We start from the raw sequence: 18,948 nt of genomic DNA on the forward strand, positions 1-18,948 counted from the left end.
TTTGGTTGAGGTCTGGGGATTGTGGAGGCCAGCTCGTCTGATGCAGCACTCCATCATTATCCTTGTTAAAATAGCCTTTACACAGCCTGGAGGTGTGTTGGGTCATTGTCCTGTTGAAAAACAAATGACAGTCTCACTAAGCCCAAACCAGATGGGATTGCGTATCGCTGCAGAATGCTGTGGTAGCCATGCTGGTTATGTGTGCCTTAAATTCAAAATAAATCACAGACAGTGTCACCAGCAAAGCACACCATAACACCTCCTACTCCATGCTTTATGGTGGGAAATACACATGTGGAGATCATCCGTTTACTTTTTCAGTTTTGAGAAAAGTTTGTAGAAGAGAATGAACAGCTGTATAATGTAAACTACTGTGCGTCCTGTTTGCTTTCCCCTTGAGAATGAACACTGTTGCCCACAGCTCTAGCATGATGGTTGTTTGTTGTACAAAGAGCGTTCACATACTACTGTAAAGGCCAGCTCATTGGCTATCTAGTTAGCTATGTTTCAAAACGATAGGTGGTCATTGGACCATGACACACTCAATCAAGTGAACATGCTCGTCTCATTGTTGCGTAATGATGGCTTACCTTCATGGGCTAATTGACATGTTGTGTAGCCAATACGTAATGTAGAATGATGAAACAAGTTCGGTTGCCTTCTAGAGTGTCTGAGGATTGCACAGAAACCAAACATGACCGGGTTAAGCAACGTTTTGTGTGTTAGGATATCAAAATTAATTTTGTCAAACAAAACTATGCTACATTTTATCTCTGGGACCCTAAGGATGACAAATCAGTGGAAGGTTACTGAATGTAAGTACATTATATACCATCAGAGGTGAATGTATCAAACCAGTTGCCTTGATAAGTGTTTTGTTGTTGTGCACTATCCTTAAACAATAGCATGTGTTTTTTTCTCTCTCGCTGTAATAGCTACTGTAAATTGGACACAGCAGTTAGATTAACAATCACTTAAGCTTTCTGACAATATAAGACATGTCTATGTCCTGGAAAATTGGCTGTTGTTTACAACGGTATTCTAGTCACATATCGTATATTGAGCAACAACTGTCCCAATTTCGGGACACTGATCCAGTGAGGTTTTAAAGTACATTTATCAAACCATGGATGTAAGGAGAGGTCAAGGAAAGCCAAAATATGGACAGCTTTTTGTCTTTTTGTTTATGTTGATTGAGTCTGATTAGATGTAATACTAGTCGAAACTAGTTATTTTTTAAAATAATCTAATTGAAGTTGTGCTTAGGGGCACACAGTGCTTGACATTTTTACTCTGCTGCACAATACTCCTTATCTACTGTCTCTCACCAGTGTGTACAAGCGCAGAGTTCCTCCTGTGTTTACATGTTTGTGTGTGCGTGCGCCTCTGAAAGCAGTTATGAATTGCTGAGTACAGGGCTAGTTTTTCTCATATTAAGCTCCCTCACAGAGTTCAGAAGTCAATGTCATTCATCCGAACTTCCGAACAACCAGAGAATGGACCGGCACTAACGCTACTGCCAATACGGCACAATGTGTGAATACCAAGATGTAGCCTAACGACTGTTTTGCTGCCTGCCTGAGCGCCAGTCTGTTTCTACTTCTTTTTAGCCGACTTCTCGTCATATTTCCAAGCAAGTCACTGAACGGCTGTAGCAGCTGAGTGTTGAAACGTTTGGGAAACCAGGTTAGTGAGTCTGAATGCTTTAATGCAACATTGCTGGAGCCTCAGGGCATGTTAAGGCTACATTGCTTCTTTCAGCCAGCTAACTAGGAAATGTTATGTCAAACTAGCGCACTCTGCTGTAACCTACCATAACTTGGTTAGGCCATGTTTTTCTTTAGTGTTACTGACTTCCTACAGTGTGCCTGTGACAAGGAGACCATGGATAATTAACGACCCAGTGGAGACTGGCTATCTCGTGGTACTGCTCCAGTGAGGGTGGCCCGGTTTTGTTTAGTAGTGTGTCTGTGTGTAAAGGGAATTTTCCGGTGAACCAAAGGAGAGCAGTTGTTGATAACATCAATCAGAATCCAATCTTGTTTATTTAACAGGGAGACACCTCCAGAGCAGAAACAGAAACCAATTCTAACGGGCCTTCTCTGAGAATACCCTTCTTCTTAATCACACCGCACCTAATGTTCTGTAAACACCAGCCGAGAGGCTTGTAGGATGTCACAACATCAGCTGCTACAGAATCACATAGTGTCACAGATACATTATCAGTGATCCCTTGACTCAGTCTGGAGTCTAACTTTAACCATAACATTCAACACTGGCAGACATTTCATACTGACAGTTACACAGGTCAAAGGTAGAACATCAGTACTTTGTTACAAGATAATTATAGAAAAATACTTAACCATGAATGTTTTAAGTACCATATTTAATAAAGAACTGTTTCCCTTCCCCCTAGGGAATGAGTGTGAGTTGGGTTACAAGGTCACTCTCAGTAATCTCTGCCCAATCAGTGGTCTCCATTCTCCAAGTCTGCAAACGTTCTCAGTGAACCTTGGTGTAAGCTACTGCCTGTAGGTGTATCCACGTGTTACTAAGTAACAGACTACCCAAGTCAGTGTTCATACACATGCCCACATGATATATACAAAAGTATGTGAACACCTGCTCGTCATCTCATTCCTAAATAATGGGCTTTAATATGGAGTTGGTCCCCCCTTTTGCTGCTATAACAGCCTCCACTCTTCTGGGAAAAATTTCCACTAGAACATTGTTGCGGGGAGTTGCTTCCATTCAGCCACAGACACTAGTTAGGTTGGGCACAGATGTTGGGCGATTAGGCCTGGCTCTCAGTCGGCGTTCCAATTCATCCCAAAGGTGTTTTGATGGGGTTGAGGTCAGGGCTCTGTTCAGACCAGTCAAGTTCTTCCATCAATCAAATTAATTTATAAAGCCCTTCTTACATCAGCTGATGTCACAAAGTGCTGTACAGAAACCCAGCCTGAAACCCCAAACAGCAAGCAATGCAGATGTAGAAGCACAGTTGCTAGGAAAAACTCCCAAGAAAGGCCAGAACCTAGGAAGAAACCTAGGTTAGGAACCTAGAGAGGAACCAGGCTATGAGGGGTGGCCAGTCTTCTTCTGGCTGTGCCGGGTGGAGATTATAACAGAACATGGCTAAGATGTTCAAATGTTCATAGATGACCAGCAGGGTCAAATAATAATAATCACAGTGGTTGTAGAGGATGCAACAGGTCAGCAACTCAGGAGTAAATGTCAGTTGGCTTCGACACCGATCTCGACAAACCATAGGCTGAAACAGGAAAGGAACTTCCCCAAACTGTTGCCACAAAGTTGGAAGCTCAGAATAGTCTAGCATGTCATTGTATGCTGTAGCATCAAGATTTGCCTTTAATAGAACTAAGGGGCCTAGCCCGAACCATGAAAAACAGCCCCAGACCATTATTCGTCTTCCACCAAACTTGACAGTTGACACTATGCATTTGGGCAGGTAGCATTCTCCTGGCATCCGCCAAACCCAGATTCATCCGTCAGACTCCAGAGAACGCGTTTCTACTGCTCCAGAGTTCAATGGTGGCGAGCTTTACACCACTCCAGCCGACACTTGGCATTGCGCATGGTGATCTTAGGCTTATGTGCGGCTGCTCGGCCATGGAAACCCATTTCATGAAGCTCCCAACGAACAGTACTTGTGCTGACGTTGCTTCCATAGGCAGTTTGGAACTCTGTAGTGAGTGTTGCAAACGAGGACAGACGATTTTAATGCTCTCCAGCACTCGGCGGTCACATTCTGTGAGCTTGTGTGGCCTACCACTTCGTGGCTGAGCCGTTGTTGCTCCTAGACGTTTCCACTTCACAGTAACAGCACTTACAGTTGACTGGGGCAGCTCTAGCAGGACAGAAATTTGAAGAGCTGCTTTGTTGGAAAGGTGGCATCCTATAACAGTGTCACGTTGAAAGTCACTGAGCACTTCAGTACGGGCCATTCTACTGCCAATGTTTGCCTTTGTGTCCCTGTGTAAGAATTTCCACAACACTCCATAGACAATCTTAAATGAATCATTGTTTATTGCCAGCGCACTGGAGAGATTTCAACCAACTCAATGCACACATGTCAGTCAGGAGCTCTGCTTGGGTAGTCCCAGCAGTTGCCTTATATACGGCTATTCTAGTTTTCTTTCATTCATGTGCCCGACCAATACTGGTTCATAACATGTAACAATACCTCACAAGGCTTCTTCTCTCTAAGCTGAGACCCTGAAACTTAGAAATCTTTCGTTCTCAAAACAAGGTCTGGGCGTACTGCCAAATTGCAGCTACTGATGGTGAAGATTCAGTCAGCCACTTGCATGAACACAGAAATTAGTCCTAAGAGAAGCACATGAGTATAACATTTCCATCACAGGCGATTGCATGGCTGTGTGCAAATTTTTTTTATACACCTGTCAGCAACGGGTGTGGCTGAAATAGCCGAATCCACTAATTTGAAGGGGTGCCACGTACTTTTGTATATATAGTGTAGGAACTGGATGAAGTGACTAGGGGAGTGAAAAAGAAATTCCCATGAACCAGTTTGGCAGCTTGATGTCCAATCAGCACTTGCCTAGTGGCAATCCATGAAGTGTAATTGCCGGTATCTGTCAGGATTGTGCCTGTAGGTTAAGCTGCCTTTCTGTGTGTCTCGTGCTATTTATATGCACTGTGTGTTGGGGGTGGAAGTGGACCCTTGTCTGGCCCACCTGGTGTGCTGTGTCAGGCAGACGTGGGAATGTTCTGTAGTGGAACAGAATGGAACTACCTGATCCAGGCCTTGAACAGAGGAATTACATATTGGAACTGTGGAGATAGAACATAATTGGTTCTGGAGTGCTGGTTCATCTGATCTCTAGAACCCTGGTGCCACGTTAACTTGGTATTCTCTGTTGGGATTTACTTCCAAACTCCAGATGGTTGATTTCACCTGTGCCATCACCTAGCAACAGGAGCCGTGCTAAAAGGTAGGGGGGCTTCATTGGTTGGTTGTTTGGTTTGATGGTGCCAGCACAGCAGTCAAAATGTCATCTTTCTTTAGGGCGACAAGTGGAATATTCCTGCTGGAGCTTGTGCTACAGGTGGGTGCTGCTATGGTGACCAGTGAGCTGAGATAAGGCGGGGTTTACCTAGCAAAGACTTATAGATGACCTGGAGCCAGTGGGTTTGGCGACAAATATGAAGCGAGGGCCAGCCAACGAGAGCATACAGGTCGCAGTGGTGGTTAGTATATGGGGCTTTGGTGACAAAACGGATGGCACTGTGATAGACTACATCCAATTTGTTGAGTAGAGTGTTTGAGGCTATTTTGTAAATGACAACGCCAAAGTCAAGGATCGGCAGGATAGTCAGTTTTACGAGGGTATGTTTGGCAGCATGATTGAAGGAGGCTTTGTTGCAAAATAGGAAGCCGATTCTAGATTTAATTTTGGATTGGAGATGCTTAATGTGAGTCTGGAAGGAGAGTTTACAGTCTAACCAGACTCCTAGGTATTTGTAGTTGTCCACATATTCTAAGTCAGAACCTTCCAGAGTAGTGATGCTGGACGGGTGGGCAAGTGCGGGCAGCGATCGGTTGAAGAGCATGCATACATTTAGTTATACTTGCATTTAAGAGCAGTTGGAGGCCACGGAAGGAGAGTTGTATGGCATTGAAGCTCGTCTGGAGGTCAGTTAACAGTGTCCAAAGAAGGGCCAGAAGTATACAGAATGGTGTCGTCTGCGGTGGATCAAAGAATCACCAGCAGCAAGAGCAACATCATTGATGTATACAGAGAAGAAAGTCGGCCAGAGAATTGAACCCTGTGGCACCCCCATAGAGACTGCCAGAGGTCCGCACAACAGGCCCTCCGATTTGACACACTGAACTCTGTCTGAGAAGTAGTTGGTGAACCAGGCGAGGCAGTCATTTGAGAAACGCCAGGTCAATGAATACAGCTGCACAGAATTGTCTCTTTTTGATTGTGGTTATGATATCGTTTAGGACCTTGTGCGTGGCTGAGATGCACCCATGACCAGCTCTGAAACCAGATTACATAGCGGAGAAGGTACGGTGGGATTCGAAATGGTCGGTGATCTGTTTGTTAACTTGGCTTTCGAAGACCTTAGATAGGCAGGGTAGGATAGATATAGGTCTGTAGCAGTTTGGATCTAGTGTCTCCCCCTTTGAAGAGGGGGATGACTGCAGCAGCTTTCCAATCTTTGGGGATCTCAGATGATACAAAAGAGAGGTTGAACAGGCTAGTAATAGGGGTTGCAACCATTTTGGCCGGACTTTTTAGAAAGTGAGGGTCCCGATTGTCTAGCCCTGTTTATTTGTAGGGTTCAGAACATCAGCTATCTGGATTTGGGTGAAGGAGAAATAAGTGAGGCTTTGGGTAAGTTGCTGTGGGGGGTGGAGGGCTGTTGACCAGGGTAAGGTAGGCCGGGTGGAAAGCATGGCCAGCCGTAGAGAAATGCTTATTGAAATTCTCAATTATTGTGGATTTATCAGTTGTGACAGTGTTTCCTAGCCTCAGTGCAGTGGGCAGCTGGGAGGAGGTGCTCTTATTCTCCATGGACTTTATAGTGTCCCAGAACTTTTTGGAGTTTACTGCAGGATGCAAATTTCTGTTTAAAAAAAGCTAGCCTTTGCTTTCCTAACTGCCTGTGTATATTGGTTCCTAACTTCCCTGAAAAGTTGCATATCGTGGGGGCTATTTGATGCTAATGCCGTACGCTACAGGATGTTTTTGTGCTGGTCAAGGGCAGTCAGGTGGAGTGAACCACGGGCTATATCTGTTCTTGGTTCTACATTTTTTGAATGGGGCATGCTTATTTAAGATTCAGGAAAGCACTTTTCAAGAATAACCAGTCATCTTCTACTGACGGAATGAAGTCAATATCCTTCCAGGATGCCCGGGCCAGGTTGATTAGAAAGGCCTGCTCGCTGAAGTGTTTTAGGTGTATCAATACACCCAGTCACTACACTAGGCTAATGACTTTCCTAGTTAAATAAAATAAATACAAAGATACAGGCGTCCTTCCTAACTCAGTTGCCGGAGTGGAAAGAAACCGCACAGGGATTTCACCACAAGGTCAATGGTCACTTTTTAAGAATGTTTAATGACTGATTTTAAAAAAATCCTGTTTGCAACAAGGCACTAAAGTAAAACCAGGCATTGGAACCTAAATTATTTTGCAATCGTTTTGTTCTGAACAGAACCATTTTTTTTCTTTAACATTCTATTGTTACTAACAAGCTAGCTAGCTAACAACTTGTGTGTTCAGAGCGGCACCAGAATTAAAATAAAAACACGTCTTACCTTTTTGTAGTTAATACATCTACCTTGAAACACCATAACTATGTTATCCTTAACTAGCATTGAAAAAGTTAATCAATTGTTCTCTAATAAAAAAAATCTCCCCCTAATTTCTGCATCACGCCTGTAATGTCAATAGCTACAGTAGACTTTGCATGCTTTGTGGGGAGGGGCTATAGTCATTGGCAAAGATTTTCAGCTGGTAGGCACTGGAATGCACTTCTGAGTGACAGTGAGGGCTTTGCATAGGCATTTTTTTGTGGGACTGAAAAACATGCTCGGAACGTAAAATAACATCAACCGGTTCCCATACTTTAAAAATAACGGTTCTTTTCCAGAACAGTATAGATCACTTTTGTTCTCGTCTGGTTCTGTTCCTTTTAAAAATGTAGTTTATTTTTCAGTTCTGTTCCCTGAACCGGTTCCAACCCCTGACTAAAACTGCAAATAACGATTTGTATTCCGGACAATCCAACACAGAACATTACTGGGCACTACTCTTCATATTTTCAAACATGGCGGTGGTTGCATCATGTTATGGGTATGCTTGTCATTGGCAAGAACTAGGGAGTATTTTTATTTTTAAAAAATTAGGATAAATGTTTTGCACAGGCAAAATCATAGAGGAAACTTAGTTAAGTCTGATTTTCACCAGACACTGGGATATGAATTTCAGCAGGACAATAACCTAAAACAAAAGGCAGAGTATACACTTACCAAGACGACATTGAATTAGTGGCCTAGTTACAAAATGGCTGTCTAGTAATGCTCAACAACCAACTTGACAGAGCTTTAAGAATTTTTAAAAGAATAATGTGAAAATATTGTACATTCCAGGTGTGCAAAGCTCTTAGAGACTAACCCAGAAAGACTCACAGCTGTAATCACTACCAAAGGTGATTCTAAAATGTATTGACTCGGGTGTGAAAACTTATGTAAATTACATTTTTGTACTTCATTTTCAATACATTTGCAAACATTTCAAAAAACATTTTCACTTTGTCATTAAGGGGTATTGTGTGTAGATGGGTGAGGGGAAACGTATATATATTTAATCCATTTTGAATTCGGGCTGTAACACAACAAATGTGGACTAAGTCAAGGGATATACTTTCTGAAGGCACTGTTGGTAGCTATGAACCCTTCAGATGAAATCTCACACATGGCTTCAAATCCTCTTTGTGCATACATGTTTGAGAGCAAAAGAGAGAAAGTTAATGTGTTTGTGGAAAGGGAAGGAGAAGGTAGAGGAGAGTGTCTGTCTCGTACTACTGGTTTCACTCATTTGTTTATGGTAGTTTTCATCTTCTGGTTATTTCTCTTGCTCTCCCCTGCTGTGGCTTTTGCTCTAATTACATGTGTGTGTGTGTGTGTGTGTGTGTGTGTGTATACACACACACTGTTCTGCCTCTGAGAAATTGCTTCATTCAAGTCAATTAGGCCTATTGATTGTGCAGAAAAACAGTTGTTCTAACATTTAATATATTCATTTGTTAATTCCTTGGTAAGCAGCAAATTAAAACTGTAATGTACTGTATAGCGCTGTGTTCAATACAGATCAATATGATGCCAGCAGTACTGGCTCAGCCAGTTGTCTACCCTAGCAACCAACCAGTGCGAGCCGATCGTCTTTCCTGTGACGACATCACCGGCCCCTTAGCAGTCAACTGCTGAGAGCTCGGCTCACACACACACACACACACACAGAGACATCGTCACTCACGCACACACACAGTCACAAATAAGCCTACGCACACAGCCCGCTACACTATTCGTGGCTGCTGTAAATCATGGAGGCTGCCTCCATGGTAAACAGTTCGCCTAGAGACGAGTAGCTAACGCGCAGTGAGAGAGCTAACGTAAGCTTAGCGACCAACTGTCAGTCAACCATGGAGGATATCTCAGCTGAGACCGACCCCTATCTCCCTTACGACGGGGGAGGGGATACCATTCCCCTGCAGGAGCTGCCTAAAAGAGGTATGCCACGATCCCCGCACCTTTCCTTCCTTCTGAATGGAGGTTGGAGGTTCGTTTCTATCTGTCTGTCCATCTGGCTACAGTTAGTCATGGAGCTGGATAATCTAATGCTCAAACTCCTAGCTGTTGTTATAAAGACTAAAATGGTGTGGCGCTTATGATTTAGGACAGATAGGAGGGCTGTAATATGTGTGTGTGGGCGACAATATTATCTAACTAACGTTAGCTGGCTGTCATTCTTCGACCATTCCCCTGCTCGTTGATGATTAACCTTGGCAGTTTGTGACCCAATATCTGGGCTGTGTGTGTGCGTTATCTGCGTGGTGAATTAGCTGGGTGTGTTTTTCTCACAGGAAGGCTTAGCTGGGCTGGATGAAGCAGTGACCGAGGAGTAGCAATGTGTGCAACTGCCTCCACCTTTTAGTCTCTTGACTTTAAATGTTTGTGTGTTCAAGAGAGAGACACGTGTTTGGTGTGTGTGGGAACACCTCTATAACAGCCTCCAGATGTTGGTCTCAGTGTGGTGCTGATCCATTTAACATAAAACAGTGTTTGAATAATTTATTTTTATGAATTACTAACAGCACCTGATTTTAAACACATTTTGTCAAGGGATCAGTGGAAAACGTTTGAGTGTTTAATACAATGTATTGTAATATTGTTGATATATAGTTGATGTTCTTAACCCAAGGCTTTATGGGCCTGGGAGGCTCACAGGGATATAGGTATCCACAGTAGGCTTACTCCACCAATTATACATTTTTCATCGCAATACATAGTGTAATCCCATTTTATTGTTATTAAACTGCAAAGTTTTCTCTGTAAATTGTCAGGATAATTAGCTTGAAAAATGAAAGATTCTCTACGATGCCTAAATGTTCCTTCCCAGGGCCCGAGACTTGGTTCATCCAGCCATGCACTGCACAAGTCCTAGTAAAACTCTGTATGCTATTTTGATATCACTTGAGTTGTGTTCTGATTATGAGGGAGTCCCTGATATATTTAGTATTAAAAAAGAGGTTCCGGAGAACAAAACACTAACTAACACTAACTAACACTAACACTAACTCACACAAACTCACACTCACACTAACTCACACTAACACTCACTAACACTAACTCACACTAACACTAACTCACACTAACTCACACTAACACTAACTCACACTAACTCACACTAACTCACACTAACACTAACTCACACTAACTCACACTAACTCACACTAACACTCACTAACACTAACTCACACTAACTCACACTCACTCACACTCACTCACACTCACTCACACTAACTCACACTAACTCACACTAACTCACACTAACTCACACTAACTCACACTAACTCACACTAACTCACACTAACACTAACACTAACTCACACTAACACTAACACTAACTCACACTAACACTCACACTCACACTAACTCACACTCACACTAACTCACACTAACTCACACTCACACTAACTCACACTAACTCACACTAACACTAACTCACACTAACACTAACTCACACTAACACTAACTCACACTAACACTAACTCACACTAACACTAACTCACACTAACACTAACTCACACTAACTCACACTAACTCACACTAACACTAATTCACACTAACTCACACTAACACTAATTCACACTAACTCACACTCACACTAACTCACACTAACTCACACTCACACTAACTCACACTAACTCACACTAACACTAACTCACACTAACACTAACTCACACTAACACTAACTCACACTAACACTAACTCACACTAACACTAACTCACACTAACACTAACACTAACTCACACTAACTCACACTCACACTAACTCACACTCACACTAACTCACTAACACTCACACTAACTCACACTAACACTAATTCACACTAACACTAACTCACACTAACACTAACTCACACTAACACTAACTCACACTAACACTAACTCACACTAACACTAACTCACACTAACACTAACTCACACTAACACTAACTCACACTCACACTAACACTAACTCACACTAACACTAACTCACACTAAGTCACACTAACTCACACTAACACTAACTCACACTAAGTCACACTAACTCACACTAACACTAACTCACACTAACATCTATAAAGCATCTGCTATCCTCCTTATTACCTGAACAAAACCTTTACATTCTCAACATGATTCAATGTTGTGTGGATATATCCTTTTTTTCACAGTTAACTATATATATCCCTCAGGCCTTAGCCGTTAATGGCCCACCACTTAATAATATCCTTGCCTTCAATATAGTGCTGAGCAATTAGTGCTTTTTGAGTTTGATTCAAAAAAAATAATCACTTCCATTTATTTTTTAAATAAACTGTGCATTATGTGGGTTGAATGCTATGTAAGCGCAGAATAAAACCATTAATTCAAAAAATTGTAGTGGCTGCCCATTACTGCTTTAACATAATTTATTCACATTACTTTAATACAATATGTGTTTACTTTGATGACTTGATTTCATTCCAAGTCATCATCTCATCTCTATAGAGCTGCTGCCTGTGCTGTCTGACAAAATCACTATTTCAGTAGTTCTTCAAAGTAAATAAGGCATACTTTTATGACTGCTGAATACCAACTATCAATCTCGTAGATCATGTATTTTCAGATGACAGTACCTCTCGAAGCAGCTGCTTTCTATCCCTCTAGATTGAGAGAAGAAAAAACACAGGTCTCTGTGTCTGCTCCACACCCATTCTTATTATAGCTCAGTGCTCCACACAGACCGGACAAGTATGCGCACAATGGGTTGTGGTAATTGTAGTTGCCACGTTTTCTGCGCTAAACTATCGAAAATATTGGCCTGTTGGCAACTACAGCTCTGTACTACATCGCTCAGTTCAGGCTTGATCTGATTTATCTCTACAGAAACTGCATTGAGCTCACAGCAAAAAAAACGGAACGAAATGGAATTCAAATACTTTACCCAAAGTTGGTCAATTAGTTGTTTACAAAACTAAAATTAACCTGCATTTCGATTAATTGCTCAACTTAAACTTAACCTACCTCATCACTGATTATCTCAAAAGAGAGAAACTACTTAATAGATAATGGTTTGTGTTGGTGTAGTCCTTGTTCATTACTTTCCCTTGCTGAATGAAATACACTGGCAAAGGATTCTCTCTCTCTCTCTCTCTCTCATTCCCCCTCTCTCGCTCCCTCATTTTTTTTCTTCTCTCTAGTCTGTTATGAGGTAGGCCTTTCGGTCGCGTTTCCTTACTAGCCTCGTGCAGGCCAGGGTTAGTTGCAGCCTGCTGTTCTCCAACCCCAGTCAGTCCAGCTGCTGAGCTGAGCCTCCTTGATCTGCTTTGCAAGAGTGGAGTAATGCTGGAGTAGCCTGATGCTGGAGTAGCCTGATGCTGGAGTAGCCTGATGCTGGAGTAATGCTGGAGTAGCCTGATGCTGGAGTAGCCTGATGCTGGAGTAGCCTGATGCTGGAGTAATGCTGGAGTAGACTGATGCTGGAGTAGTCTGATACTGGAGTATTGGTGGAGTAGTCTGATACTGGAGTAGACAGGTACTGGAGTAGTGGTGGAGTATCCTGATGCTGGAGTAATCTGAAACTGGAGTATTGGTGGAGTAGTCTGATACTGGAGTATTGGTGGAGTAGTCTGATACTGGAGTAGACAGGTACTGGAGTAGTGGTGGAGTATCCTAATGCTGGAGTAATCTGAAACTGGAGTAGTGCCTGTGTGCACTAAACCCTGACACTGAATGGTCTCACTTTAGGCATGTAACTGAACACACAAAGTGCACGTGTGTGTTGTGACCTCATTGATCAGTGTTGCTGTTTGTGGTTGAAATCAGTACCTTGTAGGATTCTGTTTCCTTAGTGTTATCATTCAGCTGGATGCTGTGTGTTAGCCTACACAGGTCGGTGAAATCAAAACATGAGGTGCCTGCTGCACTGCAGGACCAGGACCAAATCTCCCCCCTGTGGATTTCACTTACAAATCAGGTTGGTTGGAAGGTAGAAGGCGATAATGTCCATCTCAATGATTGACTTGACTGCCTGCTCTGTTTGCCAGGCTGAGACTGTTTCAGCTGACTCCACAAGAACAAGCCATTTCACATTGGTCTTCCTCACAAAGGGAAGCACCAGATGAAAGCTATTAAACTAGTGTAACACACACACACACACTAGTTCCTGCTGCTCTCTGGGAGATGCCTATTTTTCTCTTAGACTTCTATTTCTACATCAAAGGGCTTCATATAGACCTAATACTGTAATTGGAATGGCTTGGCCTTCTAAAATCAGGTTAGAGGTCTGAGAAATGCTTTACTCATTTCTCTACTCCTAGTGGTAGCAAGTAGTGTAGTGAATGCACACATTTATAGCGTCTCTGTTATTAGTGTTAATGGATTAGTTTACTTCTATTTTCTCAACCTCGCCATGGTCCTACTTTCCTCAAAATCAAATGTTATTGGTCACATACACATATTTAATAGACGTTATTGCGGGTGTAGCGAAAGGCTTGTGTTCTTAGCTCCAACAGTGTAGTAGTATCTAACAATACACACAAATCTAAAAGTTAAGAAATATATAATTATTAGGATGAGCAATGTCAGTGGCATTGACTAAAATATTGTATATACAGTGCCTTAGGAAAGTATTCGGACCCCTTGTCTTTTTCCACATTTTGCTAGGTTACAGCCTTATTCTAAAATATATATTTTTCCCCCAGAGTAATTCTCATCAATCTACGCACAATACACCATAATGACAAAGCAAAAACAGAATTTTAGACATTTTTGCTAATTTATAAAATAAAATAAAAACATATCACATTTTATTCAGATTCTTTACTCAGTACTTTGTTGAAGCACCTTTGGCAGCTATTACAGCGATTACAGAGTCTTCTTGGGTATGACGCTACAAGCTTGGCACACCTGTATTTGAGGAGTTTCTCCCAGTCTTCTCTGCAGATCCTCTCAAGCTCTGTCAGGTTGGATGGGGAGCGTTGCTGCACAGCTATTTTCAGGTCTCGCCAGAGATGTTTGATTGGGTTCAAGTCTGGGCTCTTGCCGTGCCACACCAGGACATTGAGACTTGTCCCGAATCCACTCCTGTGTTTTCTTGGCTGTGTGGTTAGGGTCGTTGTCCTGTTGGAAGGTGAACCTTTACCCAAGTCTGAGGTCCTGAGCTCTCTGGAGCAGGTTTTCATCAAGGATCTTTCTGTACTTTGCTCTGTTCATCTTTGCCTCGATCCTGACTAGTTTTCCTGCCCCTGAAAAACATTGCCACAGCATGATGCTGCCACCACCATGCTCAGACTAGAGTATCTTGTTTCTCATATGGTCTGAGAGTGTTTAGGTGCCTTTTGGCAAGCTCAAAGTGGGCTGTCATGTGTCTTTTACTGAGGAGTGGCTTCCGTCTGGCCAATCTCTACCATAAAGGCCTGATTGGTGGAGTGCTGCAGAGATGGTTGTCCTTATGGAAGGTTCTACCAACTCCACAGAGGAGCTCTGTCAGAGTGACCATCGGATTCTTGGTCACCTCCCTAACCAAGGCCCTTCTCCCCTGATTGCTTAGTTTGGCCGGGCGGCCAGCTCTATGAAGAGTCTTGGTGGTTCCAAACTTCTTCCATTTTAAGAATGATGGAGGCCACTGTATTCTTGAGGACCTTCAATGCTTCAGAAATGTTTTGGTACCCTTCCCCTGTGCCTTGACACAATCCTGTCCCTGAACTCTACGGATAATTCCTTTTTGACCTCATGGCTTGGTTTTTGCTCTGACATGCACTTTCAACTGTGGGACCTCCTATACCACAGGTGGACCTCATACCACAGGTGGACTCCAATCAAATTGTAGAAACATCTCAAGGATGATCAATGGAAACCGGATGCACTCGAGCTCAATTTCGAGCCTCATGGCAAGGGTCTGAATACTTACGTAAATAAGGTATTTATGTTTTTGCGTTGTCATTATGGGGTATTGTGTGTAGATTGCTGAGGATTTTTATGTAATCAATTTTAGAATAAGGCTGTAACGTAACAAAATGTGGAAAAAGTCAAGGGGTCTGAATACTTTCCGAAGGCACTGTACATATGAAATAAGTAAAACAGTATGTAAACATTATTAAAGTGACTAGTGCTCCATTATTGAAGAGACCAGCCTGCTAGTGAGTGACTCATCATTCACCGGTGTTTGAACTTTGATCACGTTCCCACTTCCCACAGATCAGGTGACAGTCCCAGGTGTCTTGTATTTTATGTTAGCACTTACCGCCTAGGATTGATATCCTTAGTTAGCTTAGCAGTTAGCACCAACTGCCTCTCCTAGGTATCGTTATAGGCTAACACTAGGCTCTACAGCTTTGGATGTCATTGTGCCAACTGTGCCAAGCCACACAACGTTAGCCCCTGGATGACATGGTTGTACTAAACAGCCCCTGTGGCTGTATGCCACCCTAGATAACAAACCCCAGCACAATATCACACACTGCTGGGAAGTTCAGCAACTACACATCAGTGGTGTGTCCCTGACCGCATGCCAATGGAGAATGATTTCGAAGGTCAGCAAACCATGAATCATCATAAATGAATCACATACCCGTGGCTCAGTTGGTAGAGCATGGCACTTGTAACGCCAGAGTTGTGGTTTCGATTCCCATGTGGGACCAGTAAGAAAAAGTCAGAAAAATGTATGCATTCACTACTGTAAGTCGCTCTCCATAAGAGTGTATGCTAAATAAAATAAAATAAAAATCTATAAAATGTGTTTAGCCGTAACTTGACAACGACTTGTCATTCGCTTTGCATCCATCTTCTGGAGATTGTTAGGGTTAAATCGGGTTATGTCAGTTGATGTGATGTCACAGAGGGTTTTAGGTGAATACTTTCTCCTACAAGGCCAGATTATCAACAGATTTGAGCTATGCCGGTATTGCTTTGCAGTGTATTCCTATTTCTCTCTCGCTCAGGTAAAATGTCTCTCTGTAAAAATACACAATACACTGTATTTGTATATCAGAGAGCTGAAAAGAAGAATTTGCACAACAAAGAATGGGTCTAATATCATGCATGCCTACCAGTTGTTTAAAGCACATACTTGAGGAGACAACATTGTCTTCTGATGTTTTTTTGGGGACACATAGTGACTTTGTTCTTTCCCGGACACAATCCCACAGACCTGTACAGTTGTCAGAACGACGTGGGAGATTTCCCTTTTTATTGGTAGAGTTGTATGGGTAGATGAATGTAGGCCTGTCTCTGTGCCTTTGAAAATGATATGTAATCCCTATCATACTCAGAATACTGCAAAACAATCCACTGAATTGGATAGTGCACTTAGAATTATATTTTTATAAGGTATTAGTCACGTGCCGAATACAACAGGTGTAGGTAGATCTTACAGTGAAATGCTTACTTATGAGCCCCTAATCAACAATGCAGTTTCAAAAAAATAAGAATAAGAGAGAAAAGTAGCAAGTAATTAAAGAGCAGCATCTTTGACGACTACGTGCAGTTGTCCGGTGATACTTCGCATGAATGTGTCTTACTGTAGCAGTGTTTGTTTCTCTCAGATCACAGCCACTGCAGAGAGAGATGACCTTTTTCAAAATGGCGGTTGGCTGCCCAGCTGAGTTGTAGTGCTGTAGCACTCACTACAAGTCACCTCTGCTCCATCTCCGCCTTTCGGTGTGTGTGTGTGCCAGCCAGCCAGTATAATCTATTTAACTATCCTTGGTAGATGCGCCTTAGCACTGTTACCAACCAGCACAGTCGAGCATGACTGGATCTGGGATATCAAGCATTAGCAGTGATCATCAGGCATTGTTCCTGATTATCGTCATGAAGGACATCATTTTGGAATATATCTTTTTGGAAATGCAGTCAGTTTTTCTCCTATACTGCATCTCTGCCAGTTGAAACATTTTAAGTGTTGTAATGCAATTTCAAATATTGCTACGTTCTCTGTGCTTTTTGATCATGCTAGAAGGGTGACCAGAGCCGTGTGTTCAAATCCCTAATGGTGAACAGAACATCAATTGAACATTATTGGTGTGGTGTAGCCTACTGCAGGGTTCACCAACAGGTGTCTGTCTTTCTGATCTATGCCTGAGGCCTACATCCTGTATTAAAACAAGCGGACCTAGACCGAGAAGAATGACAGACTGTTGTAATCCTTGGCCAGTGTTCACTTTACAGTCACACGTTACTACTGTGCCTCTGTTTCCCCTGTTGTGTACACAGAGGCATGTGACTGTAGAAAGGTCCTTGTGGCAATTTTATGGGGAACTGTTATCAGAGATTGTGAAATGAGATTCGAGGAAGAAAACTTCAGACTTGTAAGTAAACATTCTCCTTTAAACCGGAACGGTCCTTTTTGAAGGAAGTCTTTAGATTGTAAATGAACCACTGTTCTGAGACCAACCTCCATGACCAGTGAGTGATTCATTAAAAGGAAACGTAGAGCCCTGGCTCAGATTCTACCTCCTGTGTTCAATCTGCAATTGAACGTCTGCAACTGCACCTCCATTTTGGCTCTGAGCTGCAGGTTTACCCACAGTGCTCTGGTGGTGAGGGGGTAAAGGGAGTAAAGACGATTTAGTCCTCTGATTTATTACGGAGCTGTGTGTGTACACGGGTCAGCAGTTTTTTTCCACTGTGTCTGACTCTGGTTGAGATGCAGCAGGCAGCCAATGGATGGTTGGATGGACGGGGTTTTCCCCAGTGTGCCACAAGTACCAGTCAGTCAGACAAACTCTTGTTTTCATATGCAAGCAGGCAGCATGTGCAATGCAGTGTTCCTAATGGAGTAGATATTTACCACTTCCAGGTTGACACACAGTGTAAAGAAGAAACGTGAAACTAGGGTTGGTGTAATTTGATTTTGGGGATGATTATCGTGTGAGAAGCAGAAAAGGCTACAAGCACACTGTAGTTATGCCTCTGCTGGTGGGTTTTATGTACAGTAGCAGTGTTTCTGTTGTCGGTCCTTGTCAGGGCGGAGGGAATCATATCTTCTGTGTCAGATGTGACTGTGTTACTCAGAGTGGGAGGTTTTCTCTGACGCTGTTACTGTTGCCTCCTTTTACCTGAGTTTTTCAGTGGCGGCTGACAGGGAAGATCATTACGTCACTGTCTGTCTGACCCAGATGGCATATTCCTAACAGCATTTGGCCCATTCAGACTTCTAGCAGGCTATGAAGGAACTAGTATGCCATTGTCTGGTCTCTCACAAACTCTCTCTCTCTCACCTGTAGGATCTAACTACGTCATGTCTAACGGGGGAGGGGTACTGAGCAGCACCACCCACCTGCTGGACTTCCTGGAGGAGCCCATCCCGGGGGTTGGCACCTACGACGACTTCCACACCATCGACTGGGTCCGGGAGAAGTGCAAGGACCGGGAACGCCACCGCAAGGTGAGGATGCGTTTACATTTTGGAAACTAATTTAAGAAAAGAATAGCTGCACACTAAAAATATATATATATATATATATATTTTTTTTTTTTTGAGTAATTTAGCAGACTTACAATCAGTGTATTCAGCTAGGGTAGGTAAAATAACCCCAAGGGTGTCCCCAAGGACTCTGTGCTGGGCCCCTTACTCTTCATCTACATTCTACATTCTACTCACAACTTCTCTTCTCTTTGTGTCTGAACAGATGTCTTTTGAGCA

At 42.8% G+C, this 18,948-nt stretch overlaps 1 protein-coding gene across 7 annotated transcripts in view; it reads left to right on the forward strand.

Annotated features, from left to right (window-relative positions):
* Positions 1 to 18,948, forward strand: part of LOC139415987 (H(+)/Cl(-) exchange transporter 3-like) — a 50,601-nt gene that overhangs the window by 9,680 nt on the left and 21,973 nt on the right. For 3 of the 7 annotated variants that reach the window (XM_071164203.1, XM_071164205.1, XM_071164206.1), the window contains exon 3: positions 18,530 to 18,690. In XM_071164203.1, the coding sequence (XP_071020304.1) occupies positions 18,530 to 18,690 (161 nt within the window). The other 4 variants (XM_071164207.1, XM_071164204.1, XM_071164209.1 and 1 more) reach the window with 4 other exon arrangements.

The sequence above is a fragment of the Oncorhynchus clarkii genome, chromosome 9 (genome assembly GCF_045791955.1).
Source record: "Oncorhynchus clarkii lewisi isolate Uvic-CL-2024 chromosome 9, UVic_Ocla_1.0, whole genome shotgun sequence".
Classification (NCBI taxonomy): Eukaryota; Metazoa; Chordata; class Actinopteri; order Salmoniformes; family Salmonidae; genus Oncorhynchus; species Oncorhynchus clarkii.